Raw genomic sequence first — 25,566 nt, forward strand, 5'->3', positions numbered from 1 at the left:
ATATACCACATAACTGCTAAGAAAAGAAAAATCTAGATAGTGGTTAATACTAAAATTATATTTGACAGTATAATTTATTTTGTGATCTAATAATAGATTTACTATCCTTATTTGTATTTAGTTTAAGCAAATAGTAGTTAATTTGTTTTAACACTTGTTATCTGATAGCAGAAGAAGCCTGTGGAGCTTCAATTTGGCCGTGGATAATACTTGTGAATGTACTAGACAGATTGACTTAGTGTTGTTTTTGCACTGAGAAGAAAATAATCTTGTCGGGTTTGGTTTTATGTCCATGTCCTATAGAGAAATTGAGATGCTTTGGATCACCTGGTATTAATTCTGTACATCTTCACAGGCAGCTTGGGCATTTTCTTAAGACAAAAAAGAAAGAAAAATGGTGACAAAAGTAGTAGAATTGATTCTACTAGTTTTTGAATTGTGGATTCTATATTTATGAATTTGCCTACTTGACAAAATTTATTTGTAACCTCCACATCAATATGCCTGGCACTTCCATGATCAGTACGACACCTCCAACACACCTGACGTGGTTCCCAGCAAAAGTCAACAAGGCAGCACTTGGCCTTTTGGTTTTAAACGTTCTCATACCATAAACTTAATTGTTCTGCAGCCTATTTGGTGCCATATTTTTTTATATTTTTGTGCTACTTTGGGTGGTTTTACAGTTTAAAATGGCCCTCAGTGCTGGAAAAAAAAAGTTTAATTAGAAATCTTGGCTGGACACAGTGGCTCACGCCTGTAATCCCAGCACTTTGGGAGGCCGAGGTGGATCACCTGAGGTCAGGAGTTTGAGACCAGCCTGCCCAACATGGCAAAACCCCATCTCTAACTAAAAAATTAGCCAGGTGGGTTGGCGGGTGCCTGTAATCCCAGCTACTCAGGAGGCTGAGGTAGGAGAATCGCTTGAACCCAGGAGGCGGAGGTTGCCATGAGCCAAGATTGTGCCGCTGCACTCCAGCCTGGGCGACAAGAGCAAAACTCTGTCTCAAAAAAAAAAAAAAAAAAAATTCTCCCAAGAAAGACACTTCATTAGTATAGCCCTGTGGCTTGGGGGACAGCGCAGATACTAACCTCAGTATAGCCGAGATCTGCACTGAAAAACAAAACTATTTTAATTTTATTTTCCACCCCACTCTATTATCTGGTACCTTTTATAGGTTTCACTGGGATCGATTCTGAATATGAAAAGCCAGAGGCCCCTGAATTGGTGCTGAAAACAGACTCCTGTGATGTGAATGACTGTGTCCAGCAAGTTGTGGAACTTCTACAGGAACGGGTAAGAGAATATGAAAGAAGGAATCATCAGAGAAAAATTGTATCTCTCTCATAAACTTCCCCTCCAAAAAAAATGATGGTGTTAATATTGAGTAACATTTGTATTTTAAATGCTTCGAAATGCCGACAGTGTTCAGTGTCTGTATATCAGTGTGTGAGGTATTGTGGGGAGCACTGTGAATGTACAGTATATGAAATATCCCCCTTAGTGTAAACCTCAGTAGTCTTAGGAGTCAAACAGTCTTATATTTTACCACAGAAAAATACCTAACAGAGAAAATCCAGTCATGATTATTCAGTCCTGTAACTTGATAGTATGTTTTTCAATTTGAGATATACAAGGTAGTTAACTTTTCTTAGGCATTTAGAGCACCCACATTTTTCTTGTGATAGCATGATGATCTCCTCATGGGTGGATTTTAGAGAGGGATCTGTGGAGGATGTAAGTTTCCAGGACATAAGGACCATTCCCTGGTGCCTGGGCATCTATATGGAGGCTTGAAGAGGCTTGATGTTATTTATCCAAGGTACTTAGGCCGCTAACAAGTGCAGAGTTCCTTCAGACTTTAGTCTGGGTTTTTAAAAGTTTTCTTTCCCTTTTGCTTCCTCCATACTACCCTCAACCCCCTTTCCCTACTTCACTGGAGGGTCACATAGTCCACTGCAGTTAGAGAGAATCTGGCCTCTGTGTGGTTGGACGTCTTGCATCCGTGGTTACCCTGTCCCCTTGTCATGCATTCTCCCCACTTTGCTGTTCATTCCTGACCTAGGGATGCACAGAAAATGAGGCATCATCTTTCCTCATTCTGCCCTAACTGTGGGTTTTGGAGTCCAAACCCCCTCTTAATCTACAAAATCCTGTAATAAACCCCTTTCATCTAGTGTATGTTACTGGATATATTAGACATACAACTTAAAAAAAATTTCTTTGTCTGAATATATTATAAATGTTTAGCCTTTGAGTTTTTCCACATTATAAAATATCTGCCAGGTAGTTAACCTGGGACTTTCCTTCCTAATTTATTTATTTTATCCAAATATTGTAGCTGAATAAATAGAAATAATGTAAACTGGTACTGCTCTGATGCTTTTCTTTGTATTTACTGATCAGATATCATTATCTGCAGGTCAGTGAGATATCCCACGAGGTTTTATGCTTCATTGTCTCTGCCTCCTAGGTTTCTTTTTAACTGACTTCTGCCCTCTTGTTCTAATCCTATTGCTCTACTTCCAGCTTCCTTTTCATCTATCCAAAGCTGCCTCAGCATCCATTCTTTCATCATCCATCATCAACCACACGTTGATTAAAAGCCCGCCATTGTCGTTATGGTCCTAGGTGCCAGTAATGCAAAGATTTATCATCTGTGCCTCCATCCTTGAGGAATTTACATCATAGGTGATAGAAACAGACATGAAAATGTTTAACTCCTAGGAAGTATGTTGGAAATCATGATTTCATTTGCATCCATGGCATACTGAGAGGCACAGGGGAATGAATTTGGAAAGGATTTATACTAGTCTTTCTCATCTGTTTGTTCATTTTTAGAAGATACTTTTACTGAGTGTAGAATTCTGCATTGACAGGTTTTTTTTTTTCCTTTAGTTCTTTAGAGATGTTCCATTTTTTTTTTTAATTTGCTTTACTTCTGATGAGAATTCTAATGTAATTCTTTTCTTTGTTACTCTATGTGATTTTTTTCTTCCTGTCTGAATTTAAGATTTTCTGTTACTCCTTGGTTTTTAGTAGGCTTAATATCATGTGTCTAGGTCTTCTAGTAGATTTAGATCTTTTTTCTTCCTGTTTAAAAATCTCTGATCTTCTTGGGTAGATGTTTGTTGTTGTTGTTTTTTCCATTAGTTTTTGAAAACTCTTGGCCATTATTATGTTAAATGTTTCTTTTGCCTTTTTCACTTTTCTCCTGGAACTCTAGTTACACATATGTTAAATAATATATTGTCCCATAGTTTTAAGATGCTCTGTTTTTTTCATCTCTTTTCTGTTAACATTTTAGCTTTGATAATTTTTAATCACTTATATTTAAGTTTGCTGATTCCTTAGCTGTATCTAATATATTGATATGCTCATAAAGGAATTTAACTCTGATAATCATTAAAAAACAATTTTGTCATTATTTGGCTTTTTTTTTTTTATAGTATTTCTCAGTTGAAATTCTGCATCTCTCTATGCATTCTGTCTACTTTCATTCTTTTTTTTTTTTTTTTTTTTAGTAGAGATGGGGTTTCTCCATTTGGTCAGGCTGCTCTGAAACTCCTGACTTCAGATGATCTGTCTGCCTTGGCCTCCCACATTGTTGGGATTACAGGTGTGAGCCACTGTGCCTGGCCTCCAAAATTTTTTTTAAGAAAGTACTCAGGTGTGGTGGCACATCCCAGCTACTCAGGAGGCTGAGGTAGGAGGATCTCTTGAGCCCAGGAGTTTGAGACCGCAGAGAGCTGTGATTGCGCCACTGCCCTCCAGCCTGAATGACAGAGTGAGACCCTGTCTCAAATAAAAAAATAATAAAACAAAATACGTTAATAAAAGTAAAATAAAGAGGTGAGATGATTTGTGTTCACAGTTCTTCATAGTTTGGTTCCATGCTGCATATTTTCTTATTTGTTGTCCTTATGAAGTCCACCACGGTACTTTCTTTCCTTGGTGCTATGGGTTGTATTATATCTAGTCTTAGTTAATGCCTTCCTTCTAATTTATTTGTATCTAATTAATAATTATGCTATTTTATATAGATACTAATATATTGTAATAGATACTATTTTATGTAGATCCTCCTTTTATAGAGATATTAATCTGTATTATGCCTGATAGACAATCTGATGACTGGATAGTTTCATTCAAGGAAATTATCCTTGAAAAAGAAGGGTAGATAAGAAATTAACATTTGCTCAGTCCTTATTGTAAGGGGGATATATATATATATGTATGGTATGTTGTCTTTTAAAATAACTTGTTCTGTTTATTTCAATTTGAGGGAAAGTGGCCTTTTTACGTAGTTTAGCTTCCAACTATCTCTCACCTGAATTACTGTGGTAGTTTTCCAAGTGGTCTTTGTGCTAAGTTCTTTTCATATGTTGTTTCATTTTATTTATACCATAAACTTTTGAAGTATTTCAGAGAAATGAAGAAAGTTGTTCATGAACGTGTTGGATTCTGCACCTACAATTTCAGTCATTTTGTTATACCTCTGGCTTTTACTTTCAGGAGTGTTCTCATTACACTTTGGATGTAGTTAAATCTACATCCAGAAAGGAACTCTGGTTATGTTCATTTAAGACAGAAATTTTCTTTTGAAAAACTGTTTATTTTTATCTTAAAAGTGGGTGGTGACAAAAGAAGAAATGCAAATGCCTCCTTAATTTGATTGCTTTCTTTTGGCATCACCCTGCTTTTAAATATTTGTTACATGCTTTTCTGAATAAATGACTTCACTTTCCAATGAAAGCGTGAATATTTCCGTTGTACTTATTTGATCTTTTTAGTTAATTTAATAGTGTTGTATGTGGTAAGCACTTTTGTGAACACTGGGGATGTGGCAGTGAATTAAGCAATAAACATTCCTAACTCAGGGACCTTAATTTTTGGTCTTCACTGCTGTCATTTTGTTTATAGTGTATAGAATGACCATATATAGATTCATTTATTTTTCTTCTTTTATGCTATGATGTAGAAATTAAAAGTACAATTGAAGGAAGAAATACACATATACACACAACTATATCTGGCATTTATTTTCTTTTGATGTTTTTTTCCCTCAAAGTTGAATCCCAGTGGGCATTAGGGCACATGGAGAAACCAGTGAATACCTGACATTCAGCTCAAAGTTCATCCTTAGTGATGCCAGTTGTGCATTTGCCCACTGTACTTCATTGGAAAGTGACTCACTATAATGTGTACGTTTCATACCAAACTCCCTCTATCCAGGGGTCGCAAATTCAGTTCATTCAACTTCATTGTTATCACAAAGACGTTTGTTAGGTTTTCCAAAGGTAGGCTATGGGAGGACACATAGTACAGTCTAAGTATAGATGGGGAGGTGAAAGGGATGAATATATCAAGTGCATGTTGTTATAAAGCAAATAATAATAACCAAATCTATATAGCTCTAGGGTGTGTGTTTGGAGTGGGGAGGTGAAGGTTAGGGGTCCTACATTAACCAGCGTTATGTACTATTACATTGCATTTTGTAAAGGAAGATGTAAATGTGTGTGCTGAAAGAGAATGCCATGGGCAGTGTATTAGTCAGGGCTCTCTAGAGGGACAGAACTAATGGAATAGATATATACATATACATATACATATACATATATATATATAAAGGGGAATTTATTTAATCTTAACTCACATGATCACAAGGTCCCACAGTAGGTCATCTGCAGGCTGAAGAGCAAGGAGAACCAGTCTTGAGTTCAGACCTGAAGAACTTGGAGTCTGATGTTTGAGGGCAGGAAGCATCCAGCATGGGAGAAAGATGTAGGCTGGGAGGTAGGCCAGTCTCTCTTTTTACATTTTCCTGCCTGCTTATATTCTAGCTGTGCTGGTAGCTGATTAGATGGTGCCCACCCAGATTAAGAATGGGTCTACCTATCCTAGCCCACTGACTCAAATGTTAATCTCCTTTGGCAACACCTCACAGACATACCAGGATCAATACTTTGTATCTTTCCATCCGACCAAGTTGACACACAGTATTAACCATCACAGGTAGAGATGGAGACCATCAGCAGGAACTCATCAGCTGAACTCTTACTATGTATTAGGCCCTGTGTTAGGTACTGCAATAGCATTATTGCATCTAGTTTGCATTGAAACTGAGAAGTAGTTAAAATTGTCATAATTTTGCTGTTGAGGAAACAGATTACGTAGGTGAAGTTATTCATCCAGATAGTTAGGGAGAGTGAGGTTTGCACACAGTTCCGATTGATTCTGCAGTCTACACACTCATGTTTCTACTACACTGCCTTTAATAGTATCTAGACTCATTCCATTTCTAGTTTATTTCTGAAATACCAATCTTTTCTCTGACTCTCTTTCACATTCCTTGATGAGTAGTTCCACACCTGTAGTTGGGATTAAGAAATGGGAGAGGCATGGGCATTTTGTTGACCTTAGAAAGATTAATATTTCTCGAATACTTTTAAAGTACTTGAGCAGATCAGAGACAACACTATCTGGGTTGGAAAGAATGTTTATTATTTCAAGAAATAAATTGCTCATACTTCTACCCACCTAGTGTGAAATGTTTCTTCTATGTAGGCGAAATAAGAAAAGTGTTTGTAGGTCATCTTATTTATCTTGAAATAAGGCACATTTTGCCTAATGAATTATGATTTATGTAATTCTTAAAACCTGGAATGTATCTCAAAATAATAAAAGCTATTTACAACAAACCCACAGCCAACATCATACTGAACGGGCAAAAACTAGAAGCATTCCCTTTAAAAACTGGCACTAGACAAGGATGCTCTCTCTCACCACTCTTATTCAATATAGTATTGGAAGTTCTAGCCAGAGCAATTAGGCAAGAAAAAGAAATAAAGGGCATTCAAATAGGAAAGGAAGAAATCAGATTGTCCCTATTTGCAGATGATATGATCATGTATTTAGAAGACTCCATTGTCTCAGCCCAAAATCTCCTTAAGCTGATAAGCAACTTCGGCAAAGTCTCAGGATATGAAAATCAATGTGCAGAAATCACAAGCATTCCTATTCACCACCAGCAGACAAACAGAGAGCCAAATCAAGAATGAACTCCCATATACAATTGCTACAAAGAGAATAAAATATCTAGGAATACAACTAACAAAGGATGTAAAAGTTCTCTTCAAGGAGAACTACAAACCACTGACCAAGGAAATAAGAGAGGACACAAACATTTCCACACAAGGTGTAAAAACGTTCCATGCTCATGGTTAGGAAGAATCAATATTGTGAAAATGGCCATACTGCTCAAAGTAATTTATAGATTCAATTCTATCTCCATCAAGCTACCATTGACCTTCTTCACAGAACTGGAAAGAACCACTTTAAACTTCATACGGAACCAAAGGAGAGCCTGCATAGCCAAGACAATCCTAAACAAAAACAACAAAGCCAGAGGTATCACGCTACCTGACTTCAAACTATACTACAAGGATACAGTAATCAAAACAGCATGGTACTGGTACCAAAACAGATATATAGACCAATGGAATAGAACAGAGGCCTTGGAAGTAATGCCACACATCTACACCCATCTGATCTTTGACAAAACCAGACAAAAGCAATGGGGAAAGGATTCCCTGTTTAATAAATGGTGTTGGGAGTACTGGCTAGCCATATGCAGAAAGCTGAAACTGGACCTCTTCTATACACCTTATACAAAAATTAACTCCAGATGAATTAAAGATTTAAACATAAGAACTAACACCATAAAAACCCTAGAAGAAAACCAAGGCAATACCATTTAGGACATAGGCACAGGCAGGGACTTCATGACTAAAACACCAAAAACAATGGCAACAAAAGCCAAAATAAACAAGTGGGATCTAATTAAAGTCCAGAGCTCTGCACAGCAAAAGAAACAATCATTAGAGTGAACCGGCAACCAACAGAATGGGAAAACATTTTTGCAATCTACCCATCTGACAAAGGGCTAATATCCAGAATCTACAGAGAACTAAAGCAGATTTACAAGAAAAAAACAAACCCATTCAAAAGTGGGTGAAGGATATGAACAGAGACTTTTCAAAAGAAGACATATATGCGGCCAACAAACATATGAAATAATGTTCATCATCATTGGTCATAAGAGCAATGCAAATCAAAACCACATTGAGATACCACCTCACGCCAGTTAGAATGGTGATCATTAAAAAATCTGGAAACAACAGATGCTGGAGAGGACGTGGAGAAAAAGGAACACTTGTACCCCCGTTGGTGGGAGTGTATATTAGTTCAACCATTATGGAAGACAGTGTGGCAATTCCTCAAGAATCTAGAAATAGAAATTCCATTTGACCCAGCAAACCCATTACTGGGTATACATCCAGAGGATTGTAAATTGTTCTATTATAAAGACACATGTATGTGTTTGTTCGTTGTGTCGTTGTTTACCATAGCAAAGACCTGGAACCAATTCAGATGCCCATGGATGATAAACTTGACAAAGAAAATGTGGCACATATACACCATGGAATACTATGCAGCCATAAAAAACGACGAGTTTGTGTCCTTTGTAGAGGCATGGATGAATCTAGAAACCATCATTCTCAGCAAACTGACAGAAGAACAGAAAACCAAATACCCCATATTTTAACTCATAGGCGGGCAATCAACAGTGAGAAATGGGCACAGGGAAGAGAACAACACTCACAGGGCTAGATGTGGGGATGGAGGGGAGGGGAGGATGGGGAGGGGTAACACTGGGGGAAATGCCTGATGTAGGCAATGTGGCAGGGGATGGAGACAGCAAACCACCATGGCATGTATGTAGCTATGCAACAGTCCTGCAGGATGCAGGATGTGCACATGTACCCCAGAGTCCAAATATAATTAAAAAAAAAAAAACACCCTAAATCTAAGTGGCAAAGTGTTATACTAGATATAATGACAACTCTATTCCTAAAATAAGCTAAGTAAATTTTATCCCTCTTCAAGCTTAGTTTTGTAAGACTTTTGAAGATTTTTTTTTTTCTCAACCAGTTTCTTGTTTAATCTCTCATATCATCTGGTGTCCAGTGATTCAATTCAATTTTGACCCTATCTACCTGGAGTTAGCCCAGACCTCACAAGTTAAGGGCTCACTCCTATACCATACCCTGTTTTAGACACCAGCCCAAATGGGGTGCCCAGGCTACCTACTTTCTTGCCTGGCTTATTATAAATCCAGGGTTTCCCACCTCCGTACCCTTTCCCCACACCAGGTTTGATCATTAGCTAGGACAAATCACTGAAGCCAGGGAAGTACTTTATTTACTTTCTTACAGACTCAGGAATAGCCAAATGGAAGACATGTGCAGGGAAGGGGTGGCAGAGCTTCCATGCTTTCTCCATGAGCTTCAGCCTCCCCCCAACTCCCTAGTACCTCCTTGTACTTACCAACCTGGAGGCTCTCAGAACCCCAACATTCAGAGGTTTTTATGTAGGCTTTACATCACACATTTGATAATATCATTGGCCATTGGTGATTGAGCTCAATCTCTCTAATGCCTTTCTGCTCCCCAGAGGTCAGGGGAGAAGAGTGAGGCTGAAAGTTTCAACCCTGTGATGGTGACTTGGACTTTCTGGTCTCAGCCCCCATCGTGAAGCTGTACCGGCGCCCTTCAGCCAAGAGTCATCTCAGCACTCTAAAGACACGTTGATCACTTAGGGGATTTGAAGGGTTTTAGGAGCTCTGTGCCAAAAACCGAAGACAGAGAGCAAACACCATATATATTTCCCATTGTATGCAACTTTTTATTAGAGGGAAGAAAGTACTATGGTCTGGGACTTTCCAGAGAATGAAGGTGTTTGAAAAGCCTGTATCCATGGAAATAATAGTGCTAAGTAGTGTTTGCTTTTATCTGTTGTGCTGTATTCCTTTGGAGAGACTCTTCTGTAGTGAATTGTACCTGGAATTGTTTAATGGTCTTCAGTAAGATACAGTATTTATTTCATTGCCCAAGAAAAATGTTTTTAGTATGCTGTACAATGGGGTGTTTTAGGATGATGGGTCCTTTGGTTACCGTGGGTACTTTACATAAACTTAAGTATTCTCTGTCATTTCTGGAGTGCCTTCTCTTTCACTCTGGCTGTGTAATGTAATCCAGGGTTAGGTAAAGTAGTTATTCATACAAAGATTGCATTTCTCAGTGTTTTCTCCCAACATCTTCATTTTATTTGTTTGGTATGTATTTAGGAAAATAGAAGACACTAACAAATCAGGGTTTTTTTTTTATTTTCCTAGACCCTAAATTGGTCACTAGATGGCCTGCTAGTATTGCATTTTAACTTGACTTGTTATGACATAAGGAAGTAGACTTCTTGCTGCTGGTTTTAATCTAAAGTGATATTTTAAATACTGTTTTAAAATCTACCAGGAACTCTAGATTCACTAGTGCTATAAATTATTTAAAGGTTTGTCTTTTTACAAAATGGTGGTTTAGTGTTCTAAATGGGTTTTATGCTGCACATAAAAGCCAGACTTTGCAGCTCAGTTTTAAACTGTTGCCAGAATGTCGTTTGGTGCTCATGCTTTGGATGCATGTAGTTAGATAATAGAAATTTAATAGTTACATAAAAATATGAATGTGCCCTGGTGTTCAAATCTGTTGAGCAGCTTTGGCTCAAGAAAAAAATGCAGAAAGTATTTAAAGGAAAACTTAAAATGTGGAATCACTGTATTAACATGTTCAGAGTTCTTTAGGAAGATTAAAATGAGAAGCGAGAGCTACCACTTCCATGTAGTGCATGTTGTTTGCCCTTCCTGCCAGTTTCCAGGTAAAAACAAAAACAGTTGTCTGTTTATAGATACAACATATGTTAGATCTTAGACTGTCAAAGTCAAACAAAAAAAGTTCTGGGTACCCAGTGTTAAGTTTTAAAATTAATACTTACAGATTTATAGTATCTCTAGACTTGCAGGTTACAGAATTCACCTCTCATTAATAGTAGAGTGTGAGTTGTTCACTGATCTTCTGCTCAGAGGTATTCCTATAACCCCTCTGAGCCCCTTTACCCTTTAGTGCAGGGTGACTGGAGCCTTTCAGATTGGTGGTGAGGTATCCAGGTATGTGAAGACTTTCTCCTGGCCTTGCTTGGGATCTATTTTTGTTTTAAAGGACATTTTCTGAAATAAAGGGTTTTATATGTACAAATCGAAGAAGAGCATGCTGTTTTTAATAGCTGTGTCTGTGGAAATCCTAATGAATCCCAAATAAAGTGGATAGCTCATGTGGCAGCACCTTCAACTTTCTGTTGTCCAGATATCTTGTCTCACTTTGAGGTGGTTTTGCTCCTTTCAGATGTCTAATAGTGATTTTGGAAACTGAGATTTGTCACTGGAATATGCTAGAAGCTGGCAGCATCTGCATGTTTAAGATTCTTTTTGTATTCCTGATAGAGACTGAGTCCTTTTGTCTTTACACATAGAATCTGTGTATAATTCATTTCCACAGACTGAGCAGATGCTCCAAGTTCCCCTTGATTCATGCTATTTTTGCATTAATTCCCAAAACGTTCACCCTACGTATCTTTATTTGAAGAGGACAAACAGTAGCAACCTCTTGAATGTTTATTTTGGCATTGGTTAGGTATCAGAAGAATTTTGTACTGAAGTTGTGAGGCTAAAATCCATTTAAAAATATTGTAGGGTGTGAATTTTGAAAAGGGAAGAATATCATGAAATGCTTCTAATGAAAATGTTACTTTGACTCAAAAACAAAATATGAAAAAATTTCCCTTCTTGAAAAGAAAGTAGCTATAGCCTTTGATAATACATGTAAAGTAGCACATTAATAAAAATTTATGCTCAATTACGAATACCTTTATTAGTGTGTAAAACATTTCAGTAATTTGATGGGGCTCATAGTATAGATATTGTCCTCTTCACATTCAAACTAGTTACCTTGGAGACAGATTTGATCACAAATTATTTGTATAGTTTTTTTTTTTTTTGACTTGGGGATATTTTGGAAGGAAATGGCAGACATCATCTATAGAAACATTCATTAGTGCACAGTTCTTATTTGGAACATCTCTTCAGAGGAAGCCTCTGCTTCCTGCGTGCACCCTTGGTGTTTTGGGGGCTCCAGGGTGGAGGGAAGAGAACAGCCCCAGCCTTGTTCCTGGAGCATTGCGGTGGACTGTGCTCACTGCTGCTGGTCTTCAGTCTTTGTGAGCTGAACTAGTGATGCTGGTTTAGGGAACCAGTGATGCTGGTTTAGGAAACCGGCTAAACATACCTTGTAGCCAGTAAAACTAGAAGATGTGTCTGCTGCATGCTTGCTTCTGCCTCTCTAGGATTTTGGCAATTTTCAGCAGTAAACATGGGGGAGAGTAGTCAAGCCCCATCACAACATATGAAAAGGTATCCCATTCCTACGATATGTTTCAGAGATAGCAAAGAAAGCTTTATACTGTATAGAGTTTTTCTTATAATTGAAGTTGAGAATGAGATTCTTTCTTCTCTGGAGTCCTTTGTCATTTGTTCCCAGACTGCATATCCTGCTAAGGGGTCCACAGCAGTGGAAATAGAGGTTCTTGATTTATTCACAATTGCAGGGTTCAGAACAGTAGGTTGAAAATTGCTTACTTGTCTGTGATAGAACTATTTAGGCCTGACTGAAATGTTGAATATCTTTTCTTTTTGTCTAGAACCTTATCAATGCGTTGAAAGATCACATGATGGCTAGAAACTTGGGAATTATGTTCAATAAAATCATGAAAATAAGAAAAATTTGACAAAATAATGCCTTAGTTTTCAGTACTTCTCAACTGTATGACCTTGGAAGATATAGCCTAATTTCTAGGACTTCAGTTCACTCATCTGTGAAATGGGAAATAAAAAAAGTGCCTGCCTCAGGATTTTACAGAGGGTTCTGTGAGTTGATATATGCATAGTGCTTAAACAGTTCCTGGCATGTAGCAAGCATACTGTAATTATTGAGTATTCTTTATGCGTTAAGTCCATTGAAAGGCAATATTGCAAGGATTTGGGTCAAGTTGTTGACTTTTCTTGGGCCTTGATTTCCTCTGTAAAGAGGGGATAGCAGTAGTTTCTTCTGCTTTCATAAGCAGGACGGGGTGAAAATTAATGAATTAAAATTCACAGGAAGCCCTTATAACAATGTGTGGTGTTGTAGTCAGTTCTCACTAATGTTACCCTCCACTGTTCAGGTACTTTAAGTCACTAAATTGTCACAACAGCCTTGTAACATATATGTGTGTATCTTTCTGTGTGTGTGTTTTTTTAAAACTACTGGGGAGACACGTTGTAAGATGCTTAAGGTTGCACTGTTAGAATTGGAACTCAGATCTTAATATAAAAAGTCTTTGCCCCCTTAGTTCACATTCGTAGTGAAAAGAACATTGGAAATAACTGACCTATATACAGACCCCTGTTGCTTTTTGTATCTCGTTAGTTTTGAAGATGTTATGCTCCTAAAATTTTGTGATTATGTAAATATTTAATTTTAAGTGTCGTGAAACTATATCATACTCTTCTTGATACAGTTTTTCCTTATTGTATCTCGTTGGTTTTGAAGATGTTGCTTTTTGTATCTCATTGGTTTTGAAGATGTTATGCCCCTAAAATTTTGTGATTATGTAAATATTTAAGTGTCATGTGAAACTATATCATACTCTTCTTGATACAGTTTTTCCTTTTTGTATCTCGTTGGTTTTGAAGATGTTGCTTTTTGTATCTCATTGGTTTTGAAGATGTTATGCCCCTAAAATTTTGTGATTATGTACATATTTAAAGTGTCTTGTGAACCTGTATCATACTCTTCCTCACAAAAGTCCTAATGAATGCCTGACTTCTTATGTAACTTCAGTTACATTTAGTGTTTTTTTCTGCCTAGTATAGAGGATTTCAATACTTTGCAGCTGCACAGAATCTGTATGCCTCAAGGCATTTTTGGAGGCTTTAGATATCCAAGAAGCTAATTGAACATATAGATTGTCTTGGGTAGTTCACTTATTGCACATCATATTTTCCTTCTAGGAAAAATTGACTCTGAATTTTTATTTTCTGCTTGATGAAGTAATAGGCTTTGTACAGACTGCTGAACTATCATTTGTTCTGTGTTGTGCCTATAGATGGAGGCCAGATCAAAGGGAAGATAGAAGAATGACAATGATAACCATATCTGGGATACGGGGTGAATCGTTTTTCTCATTCCCAAATTCTCTCTATGCTATTTTATAATTTAAAATAAATATGTTAAAAATAATTCCTGGAGTTGGAAGACAAACTATGTCTCATGCTCAATTTAAGAGGATTCTCCTCCCAGTATACAATTAAGTATTATGTATAAACTATGTATATTTGCTTGTCACTGCTTTGAACTCCTTGGCAAAATTGAAGACATAGCCTCTTTAGTGTGGGTTCTTTAGAAATAATCTGCCCCATTAGTGCATGGTTCTGTAATTCATAGTTGTATCTACAAAGAGAACATGGAAGCAGCTGGTGGAGCTTTCTTCCTTCACCATTGTTTTTTAATGCCTTCATGTATTATTTACCCCCAGTAAATGCAACAGATAGCTTTCGGCTATGGGTGCCTGCTGGAAGTTTAATTGCAGAAGATTTGGAAGGTATATGAAGTGTCCCATGCTGTGCCGGGTTTGTGGTTCACACACTTTTCTGCTTTCGTCCGGTGAGCAGTGAGACCCTAGAGGGACAAGGGGCCACCAGAAAGGGCTGTTCATGTCTCAACACCAGGAGCAGCACAGCTGGCTGAATTTGCTATTGTAGCTAATGGTGTTTATTTCTTTTCTGTCTTTTGATTTCAACATTTCTTTTTCTTCATGTTTACTCTTCTTGTTTTTTAATTATTAGAAAGGTCAGAGACTTTGAATTTACCAGTAGGAGGAGCCTGATTTCGGCACATATTTAGTCATTGCTGAATTGTCTCTTGTTCCATCTTTGAGAAACTGAGTGTGTCAGAAAAGTAGGAAAAATGTAAGATAATAGTTCTTTCTAGATTTTCAGAACCCATAGTTGCTGATTGAGTGGTGGCACCTAGGTCGTTCATGAAGTCATCTGGCTTTAATTGACATACCTGCCTTTTTTTCCCTGCTGAATATGTCATGTAAGACCAAATAAAAATTGAAGTTTCTTTCTAAAGTACATCTATTCCTCAGGAAACATAGTGGAGCATGACCTTAAAAATACAGTTCTTTCATCTCAAATTACATTTTTTGTTGTTTTTTATTTAAAAAAAAAAAACAGACTTTTTTTTAACAGAACTTTGAGGTTCACAGCAAAAGTGATGTCATGTAGTTGGAATGATACAGTCTGTACCTTTTTCAGATTGGCTGCTTTCACTTAGCACTTCTCACTTAAGGTTCTTCCATGTTTTCATGGAGCTCGTTTCTTCTTAGAGTTGACTAATATTGCATTGTCTGGATGTTCTACAGTTTGTTCACCTACTAAAGATATGTTGTTTCTGTCAATTTTTGGCAATTCTGAATAGACCTCCTATGAACACCTTGTGCAGGTTTTTGAGTGGAGGTACGTTTTCACCTCATTTGGGTGAATATTAAGGAGTAAATTGCTGCTAAGAGTGTGTTTAGTTTTGTAACAAACTGGCGAGATGTTTTCCAAAGTGTTCGTACCATTATGCATCCCCGCCAGCTATGAATGAGAATTCCTGTTGCTCCACATCCATGGCAACGTTAGATGTTGTCACTGTTTTGGATTTTGGCTATTGTGATAGGTATGTTGTGCTATCTTATTTTGATTTGCCATTTCCTAATGACATATGATGTTGAACATCTTTTCGTATGCTTATTTGTAATCTGTATATCTTCTTTGGTGAGGTGTCTATTTAAGTCTTTTGCCCATTTTTAAAATTGGGTTGTTCATTTTCTTATTGATGAGTTTTAATTTTGTATATTTTTGGTTAACAGTCCTTTATCTAAAGGTACACCTTTTGAATATATTTTTGTCCCAGTCTGTGGCTTATCTTCTCATTCTTTTTTTCGGAATAACAAAGTGTTGCTTGGGCACGTCTATGAAAAGCCCTCTGTCAGTGCCAGTTTTGCATAGTTGTAGAGGTTACCTGACAGATTTGGCTTAAACAAAAAATTAAAGTGATTAAACACATTTAGTAATTATTCTTAGGGATATGTCAAGTGTTGTGAACAAGCCTTGTAAAGATCTCCTGATGAGCAGTATGTAAATGGTTATGTTGTTATCACAAATATGTACTTGTAGTATAAATGGAAAAAAACACTATCCCAGTGTTTTATAGATGAGTACTTGGAGCTTGGATCAAAATTCCAGGCTGCATTTCATGTGGGATCGGAAAGTTCTGACTTTCAAACCACAGTGGTGGAAGTAAAGCTGACACTCTAGACTATCATGTTGCATGGGAAAAAGGTGGCTTTTGTGACAGTGGTGATAAAGGTGTATATGAAAGCTGGAATAAAATGGTTTCATGATATGATAAAGATAATAAGGATGATGCTTCACCTGGGTTTTGTTTGCTTGTTTCCACATTCTTTTTGTTGTTACCTCTTATTTGAGGTCACCTCTCATTTGTAGTTGCCTGATTTTGACATATGTCATGTATTTTAGGAATTTATTCTTTCCCAGCAGATACTGGGACATTGTGCTTAATTATTTCTTGTATGCGAGATACTGTCTGCTTAAGAGTATTGATTGATTGAGGGGAACATAGCACTCACAGCCTTCTTTTATGCTACTTTTTGGTTTCATTTTGAGAGATTTTCTTCATTAAGATATGCTTTGGTGAACTCTATTAAACATTTAAATTGTATTCCTGTTGTTATATAGGATATTGTACCTGTGGATGCATCTTATGAAGTAAAAGAACTGTATGTGCCAGAAAATAAACTTCATTTGGCAAAAACAGATGCAGAAACATTACCAGCACTGAAAATTAATAAAGTAAGTTTTTTGTTGCTTTTCACAGCAAGTGATACAGCCTTATACACAGTAGTCAGTTTGTTAAATTTGTAACTTATAGCAGTATTTAAGGCTGGGGTGGTATTAGTTGAGGGGCAAGGGTGTGGTATATATCACAATTTTTAAGGATGAGGAATGTGTTTAATTTGCACACCCATATTCCTAAATTACCATGGCTTTGATTTGCTTTGAGTAATATTATTTATTTTGAACTATCAAAGAACAGATAAGTATGAGATCTTTAGGCTTATCAGAAGGAATGGGTTCTAAAGGGTTAAGAAATATTAGTCCATAGTAATTAAGTAGACATTTCTCTCTTCAGACATGCTTTCTAATCTCTTGCCAAAACTTGACTCTCTCTGTCTAATATTGTTAGGAATAATTTCATTGTGTATCTTAGCTCTTGATGGTATTACTAGATGTCTATACCAACACAACTGCTTAGTTAAGTTAGAAATCATGAGAATAGAAACTATAATTTATCATTTTCAAATCTTAGAGAATTTTAAGTTGTATCATTTATGTGTACTTTTAAAAAAGGGAGATTAAGAAGTAAGTATTTGGACCAGAAGTTAGATTTCCCATCCTTTCTTTTAACATAGTAAAAATCCAAAACACTCAGGGAAGTGCCACATCTGAAAGTAAGGAGAAAGGAAAACAAAACAAAACTTCTAGGCTTGGAGAAAGATGCTTTAAGTAGTTACCGAAATCCCTGATGGGAGTAAATTACATTGATGCACTTTGTATGTGTGATTGGGTCTCTGAGCAGAAGCCAAGACATGCCAGGGAGTGACAGGGAGGGTGAACTACAGAGCAGAGCAGCTCAAGAAGTGAACTGTTGCAAAAGAACAACTGAATTTGTCACTTACAGGCTGCATGGATTGAATATACACAGACAAAGGCAGAGAGAAGAAGAATGGAATGAATGACTGTGAATCTACATGTCAGGTTTTGGAATCCAGAAAGACAGTAGCTTTTTCTAAATAGGACGTTTTTTCAATTCATTGGTTCTCAAATTTGTTCAATTGGCAGAGCACCTGAAAGGCACACATTCTTTGCACCTCCTTGCATGTCCTATTTCTAAGTACAGTAGCAGTGGGGTTAGGACTTCAATATAGGAATTTTGAGAGGACACAGACATTCAGTCCCTAACAGATACCATCTAGAATTGAATTCCAGTAGAGACAAGTAGTAGCCACCATCAGAGGTTTTGGGAAACAAAATTTCTCCATGAATACAATTTTATTTCCTGTGCATCAAAGCAGGAGAATTCTTTACCAGTGTTCGATTTTGCAGTGGAACACATTGGCAAACATACTCTGGGAATAAGTAGTAGGCTGCGTTACTGTGCACCACTCGGCCAGGTGCTTTATCTTTCTCATTGGAGAGTCACTGCTGTATGCCTAGTTACAAAATGAGTATATCCAGCTTAATCATATGTACATTGTTCATCGGTCCTTTATGGTTCTGATGGGATATGCTAGAAATCTCAAAGTTCAAGAAATCATAGTCTTTGTAAAATGAAGAGTACTCTGTCATGGGTAAGAGACTTTTCTCTGAAAATATTTTTATTTAAAGTTTTTTTTTGTTTCTCTCTCTCTCTCTTTTTGAGATGGCGTCTTACTGTGTTGCCCATACTGGAGTGCAATGGCTTCCTTTTTTTTTTTTCCAACAGGACCACAAAAGAGAAAGTACTTATTTCTATACACATTTTTTTTTGGAATACAGTGCTTTATGGTCATTCTTTTGTGAGTCAGTTAATGGGCCAAGGCTCTTATTTATTGTATGTCAAGTGACCTCAGGCAATATTTTTCTTTTGAAGTTTAAATGGTCTTAGCTGGCTAGTGGGGTGGTTCCTGTGTCTTTCCAACAAGATTTTGTTAATCTTGGAAAGATTCTTTGTTTCCTGGCTCAAAAAGATGTTCTAGGATCACCTTGTACCTTCTAGCCCTATAATTGGACTCAACCTTTCTTCTAACCAGGCCTAGTTTTTTTTGGAGACCATAAGCTGGGTACATGGGTACACTGTAAAGGTACCAAACTCTCAAATAAAATGCAACTTTACAGATAAAGGTAAAGTCTTCTCTGTTCTATGAAATGTTTATGCAATCATTTTAAGTTTCCCTGATGATTTATGAAGGATAACCATCTTTTCAGTACGTTTATTGGTCATTTGAGTTTCCTTATCTCCCAATGATGACTTCTTCGTCGTCGTCTTTTTTTTTTGAGACAGGATCTCACTCTGCTGCCCAGGCTGGAATGCAGTGGCATGATCTCAGCTTATTGCAGCCTCTGCCTCCTAGGCTCAAGCAATTCTCATGCCTCAGCCTCCCAAGTAGCTGGACTACAGGCATACACCACCACACCTGGCTAATTTTTTGTATTTTTAATAGAGACTGGGCTTCACCATGTTGGCCAGCCTGGTCTCGAACTTCTGACATCAGGTGATGGATGTATATTGCCTGCTTTGGCCTCCAAAGTGCTGGGGTTATAGGCAGGAACCGCCACATCTGGCTGTAAAGTTTCTCTTGGTTAAGGACAGTGGTTATAAATATGTTAGGTCATCACTGTTAGCAATTTCTGGGAACATTTTAGAAACACAGATTCGTGGGCCCTACAGCAAACTGACTGAATCAGGAACTCAGGGAGTGAAGCAGTTGTCATTTTAGCAAGCTTTCCAGGGATTTGAGGTAAAGTTGGGGAACCACTAGTTTAGGAGAGGCTATTCTTATCAGAAATACTTGGAGACCTAATGTTATTTAAATTTAATAGGAGAAGGGAATATTTACCTAGTGCCCTTATTCTTTGTTAGTTTGGTATAATGTGTAATCATCCTTACACTCTTTGTTTTCATTGCTTTCAAAATTAAGTTAATAAAGATCACTGCTTTTGCTCATTATACATGCAATAGAAAATTTTGCTTTACTTTCAAATTTACTAGGTGGATATGCAGTGGGTGCAGGTTTTGGCAGAAGGCTGGGCAACCCCACTGAACGGCTTTATGAGAGAGAGGGAGTACTTGCAGTGCCTTCATTTTGATTGTCTTCTGGATGGTAAGACATTCACATTCAAAGTTATGTTGTATACGGAAGAGACATTTCATAGTTGCAGAGATTTGCCACTGTTTACAAAAAGTAGTAGGATAACATCTTAATAGAGGTAGATTATAAGACTGTTATATCCGTACTGAATATTTAAGTGAATCATGAGATGTTATTTTCATTTTTCCCTTTCCTGACTCTTACTTATTGCAGAGAGAGAGGGAAAATCTGGGGATTAGGGCTGAGGATGGATTGTAAAACATATAATTTTTCTGTGCTATTTCTGCCTGATAACTGTGGAAAGCTGCTTCCCAGGCTTAACCAGCTGGTATAGGCTTAAACAGCTGATTCTTTCTTATTAAACATTTCCTTTTACTTAAGCTATTCTATACCAAAATTTTGTACCCAAAGACAGTTTGATTATTTTAATTTTTGCTTTTTTTAAAAAACTTCTGAGGTCATTGCTTATTCTCCCTGACCTTTGTTCTGTCTCTCGATTTTCTGTGCCAGTTACCAGTGGAATACTGTCACTGGGCCCATAGCCTTTTATTATTTGAAGAGAGTCCCCTGAAGTGAAAGGTGGATGTAAATAAAGCCTGTTGAGTAATCCAAACTGTGTGCTTCATGTTCCTTTGTGCTCTGCAGGAGGTGTCATTAACTTGTCAGTACCTATAGTTCTGACTGCTACTCATGAAGATAAAGAGAGGCTGGACGGCTGCACAGCAATTGCCCTGATATATGAGGGCCGCCGTGTGGCCATTCTTCGCAATCCAGAATTTTATGAGCATAGGAAAGAGGAGCGCTGTGCCAGACAGTGGGGAACAACATGCAAGAACCACCCCTACATCAAGGTGCTGAAGAAACCTCGCTATCTTGTCTTGCCAGTGATGTTTGTGCTGAAATGTGGGCATTTTCTGTGTATTGACTTTTCATTGGAATTGTTAATATTTTGCAGAGTAGAGATTGGACCTTAGATTAGTGTGTTGAGCATATGCCCTTGTCATTTTGGTCCAAGTAAATATTTATTCAACAATCACATTTTAAATATCTATTGTATACATGGCACTGAGCCAGGTGCTGGTGCTGGGAATGCAGGGCAAGGGACACCACTGGCATAGTATTTCAGCTCTTGGAGTATGCAGTCTGGTTATGTGCTTAGGCGTGTCCTTATGAACATGTGAGGTCAGGGGGCTAAGAGAGCTTTCAACAGCATGATTTGATGTGAAAGCAGTGAAATATAATTTCTCCTCAGTGTTCCTCATTTATTTTATATATTGTATGTGGAATGTTATTGAAGTCAAATTTCTGTCAGTTGTTAGGTGTGGTAAGGTAGACTGAGAAAGAAGCTGGGCACATTGTTGGCCCATAAGCCAAAGCCGCATGGGGAAAAGGAGGGCTGGAGCTGCCTTTTGAAGATGGACAGGTCCTGGAGGGTCATGGCTCCTTCTTTCAAATGCAAGGAAAGAAATTAGTAAAATTGTAAGGAATTTGAGGTGGTGTGGAGATTGGAAGGCATGAATTTGTATCTAACTCAATGATCATTAATTCTTCAAAAGGTTAGGATTGGAGAAAATAGAGTATGGGGTGACCCATGGCTACAAATTGTTCTGTAAATCAATATACAATGGTAATGAAAAGAATATTTTTGTTACTTGAAAAAGTATAACTATTCACATTGGTTTTATTTGCCTTTTATATGTAAAGATAGTTATTTTACAAGTTTTTTGGGAAATTATAAAATCTATTTATAGCATCTCTAATGTCAATTTAATTGATAAGTCAGATTACCTCATTTAAGATGAGAGTGACTTACAACAACTGTATTTAGATTATATGAGAGAAATGTTTTTACTTATTTCAATCTCAGTTTCTATTAGAAAAAATTTTTTTCTTCCTACTAGATGGTTATGGAACAAGGAGATTGGCTGATTGGAGGAGATCTTCAAGTCTTGGACCGAGTTTATTGGAATGATGGTCTTGATCAGTATCGTCTTACTCCTACTGAGCTAAAGCAGAAATTTAAAGATATGAATGCTGGTAAGACATGAACTTATTTACCTAATATAGGTCTGCTTGGAGAGAAAGTTCTAGAAGATTTTTTTCCAGTGCTTACTAAAATGTGACACAATGATGAGTACAGGTAAATACAGCAGTGGAATATGTAAAGAAAGGTAGTCAATCAAAACTAGGCTGTGTAGTTTCATTTTATTGGTATAATTTGATCTGACATTATTTTGAATACTCTGGAAGCAGGATGCTAATACAAAATTTACCTGTTGTTAATTGTAAAACTCACGTGTTAAAGCTTAATGGAACTATAGAACATTGTTTGAATAATTCACTTATATAAATTTGCTTTATATCAGAATGTTTTATATGACATATATATATATATATATATGAATGTCATATCTCAGAATGTTTTACTTGACACTTGTATATTGGAAGTACACAGTATATATTTGGTGATGTATTATAGCAAATAATAATACATGATCATTGTATCATACCGTTGTGCTAATGATACATGACTGTGAGTTAAACAATAGAGAAATTTGTGTAAAGCAAAAACTACAAGAAACACTGTGCACAGAATGCTTCTCAAAACAATTCATCAGACTGTCTTTAGGTACAAATTTTTGGTATAGAATTATGGAAGTAAAAGAAACTTTAACAAGGAAAAATCAGCTTGTTAAGCCTAACATCACCAAATATATATTGAGCACTTCCAAAATATGAATGTCATTATCACAGCAAATCATGGAACAACAGAATTTTATCATGTTCACGTCATTTAAAAATGTTTGTGAATCTTTATATGCCAGTACGCCAAGTGCTGAGGAACCATAGATAAATACTTTAGAAGCTTATGGTATAGAAGAGAGAGACATTAAACAATAACAGAAAAAAGTTGTTTGGAAGCAGAATAGAGAAGCTACAGATGCTGTTCTTTATAATACTGTTTTCTATATTATAAAGCTTTCCAGGACAGGATTTTTATATCAGACATCGTGCTATTGGGTCTTTTACGCAGAGGTGGGTAAATGATATGCTTACCTTGGTGCTTTCACGCTCTTCCTGTACCTGCAAATTCAAGGTTCCATATCAGGGAACAGGATTCACTATAGATTTTGGGGGGCTTTTGTAAGATCTGAAAAATTTGAAGCATCCTGCAATTGTGATCCTAATTAATTCCTACCCACTGCAGAGATGGTTCAGCCCTAAACACTGGTGCTGCTCTCTTTCATATTTTCTGTGTAGAAATCAGGTGGATATGACTGAGAATGGGCAGGTGAATATGGTTGCCTTTTTGGGATGTATAGCTGGCCACCAACCCCTGTTTGTGGACCAGAAGCCCTTGTTCCAAGCAACTGCAGAACATCTGGGAAAGAGCAGGCATTTCGTTTCTATTTGTGTTAGTCTCTGTGAACTCCAGAATGCTTCTGGTGGGCATTCAGAGTTCTGTGTTCAGACTCTGCCTCACTGCCTAGCAGTTGTATGTTTGTGGGGAAATTACTTTTCTCTCTAAGGCTCATGGACAATTGGAGAGGATATTGATGGTACCTAAAGCGTAACATTTTATTTTAAAAGTGAAATGAGATAAGATGCTTAAGGTACTTTAAACTGTATTGGCATGTAGTAAGAGATTAAGCTGCTGATATGGTTTGAGTGTGCCCTCCCAAATCCCATCTTGAATTGTAGTTCCCATATTTCCCACATGTCATGGGAGGGACCCACTGGGAGGCAATAGAATCATGGGGATGGTTTCCCCCATGCTATTCTTGTGATAGTAAGTTCTCATCAGATCTGATAGTTTTATAAGGGGCTTCCCCTTTTGCTTGGTTCTCATTCTCTCTTTTGCTGCCATGTGAAGAAGAACGTGTTTGTTTTCTTCCCCTTCCACCATGATTTTAAGTTTCCTGAGGCATCTCAGCTGTGTGGAACTATGAGTCAATTGAACCTATTTTCCTTGCAAATTACCCAATCTCAGATATTTCTTCATACCCAGTGAGATGAAATCAGCATGGTAATGTCTTATTACTCTATGTTTAATGATAAGCAGCTTGGTAATACAAATGTCTTAATTTTTGTTGTGTGAACTGAAGCTAGACTATTTATGTGAAGGTTAAAGCAAGAATATCTGTTTATGCCTAAGCTCTTTTTTTCTGAAATTTGCAGTGTTATGAACTTAATAAAATGGATGAAGAACTGGAGGCCTCAGATGGGCCACCCACTCTTCAGTGCTCCATAGTTCCTACCTAGTCTGTTTCATTCATTCACATTTCTTTCTTGGCTCCTTTAGGGTTTTTGAGTGTTGGGGGTCCCCTTTTCCCCTTTTGTACTTTACTCCTGAATTTGAAGCAAATATTTAGCTTAAACTACTTATACAAAAACTTCTTTGAGTGCTGTACTTGGTGCTGCCTATATAACAGCTCATTTCTCTTCTGTTTTGCTGACATATTTTAGGCCCAATATACAGGAATGAATAATGATTGATATAAGTCAATAATGATGCCCTTTCTTTGTTGTCAGTGTGTGATTTAAGAGTCTGTGCGTTAAGTCATTTCTGGCCATTGAGATGTAAGGGGGAGAGGGTTTTCAGGAAAGATGTTTTTTTTCTGATAGTTTGGTTTATGCCAAACAAATTCTCTTTTTTTCCACCCTTCTCTTTCTTCCCATTTTTGATGCTGGCATGTGAGGACACAGTGTTTGGTGTTCCTGCAGCCATTTTGTATTCATGAAAATTCCAAATATGCTAACTTTTGTCCTTACACTATGAGTTTCTCATCCAACCATGCAGTCATTTATCTCCAGATTTCTTATTCAAAGAGATTACATATATTCAAATTATTTAAGGTACTTCTAGTTGGATTTTCTGTTATTTGCAACCGGAAGCATTTGGTAGTTTATTATAAGCACACTTCCCTTTTTTTTGCTGGTGAACAGAAACATGTTTAATGGAGGACTTGCTGAGACCATGTTATTTAATTTTTTGCCAAAATTTTGAACTCATATCTGGAACTGATGTTAGTAGATTAATTGTTGGCACTGTTGAAAGGGTCTTATCAAGGAATTATCATTCATTCATAATTAGGGACTTTCATATTACATCTGTTTTGCATTCTTCTTTGTGAGCCAAACATTTTAAGTCATTTAGAGAATTTGTTACGTAATGAATGATTGCAACTTTGTTTAAAGTAGCTGAGAGCCAGTTATTAGCCTTACATCAAACAACAAAAATTGGAGTATTATTCTATTTGTCCATTTTTATACTGAGGCAAATAAGCAACAGACTGAGGAGTTGACTTTGTAGTTCTTGTTCACTCTTTGAGAAAGCCAATAACAAGTCAGTTCTGATTTGTTCAGGAGAGAGAAAGCAGGGAATTAATTTATTTTCTTAATCTAGGATTTCTCTTCTTACCTCTTCCTCTTTCTCCTCCCCTCATCTTCGAAGTACTTTGATTGCCCCATGCGGGGTATTGTCCCGTGCATGGCATTATCAGTTTGGCTGTTCTTAAGACCATTCTGTAGCTGGAAGGATTGGGAAGCCTTTAATACCCACATCAGTGATTGCAAGGTGATACATTTCCAGATGGCAA

At 37.1% G+C, this 25,566-nt stretch overlaps 1 protein-coding gene across 1 annotated transcript in view; it reads left to right on the forward strand.

Annotated features, from left to right (window-relative positions):
- PAPSS1 (3'-phosphoadenosine 5'-phosphosulfate synthase 1) overlaps positions 1 to 25,566 on the forward strand; it is a 99,134-nt gene that overhangs the window by 35,252 nt on the left and 38,316 nt on the right. Inside the window, exons 5-9 of the mRNA XM_032254839.1 lie at positions 1,179 to 1,297; positions 16,794 to 16,907; positions 19,867 to 19,978; positions 20,612 to 20,817; positions 21,868 to 22,003. Of these exons, the coding sequence (XP_032110730.1) occupies positions 1,179 to 1,297; positions 16,794 to 16,907; positions 19,867 to 19,978; positions 20,612 to 20,817; positions 21,868 to 22,003 (687 nt within the window). The remainder of the gene's footprint in view (positions 1 to 1,178; positions 1,298 to 16,793; positions 16,908 to 19,866; positions 19,979 to 20,611; positions 20,818 to 21,867; positions 22,004 to 25,566) is intronic.

The sequence above is a fragment of the Sapajus apella genome, unplaced genomic scaffold, assembly GCF_009761245.1.
Source record: "Sapajus apella isolate SASKATOON/1434 unplaced genomic scaffold, GSC_monkey_1.0 scaffold87, whole genome shotgun sequence".
NCBI classification, from domain to species: Eukaryota; Metazoa; Chordata; class Mammalia; order Primates; family Cebidae; genus Sapajus; species Sapajus apella.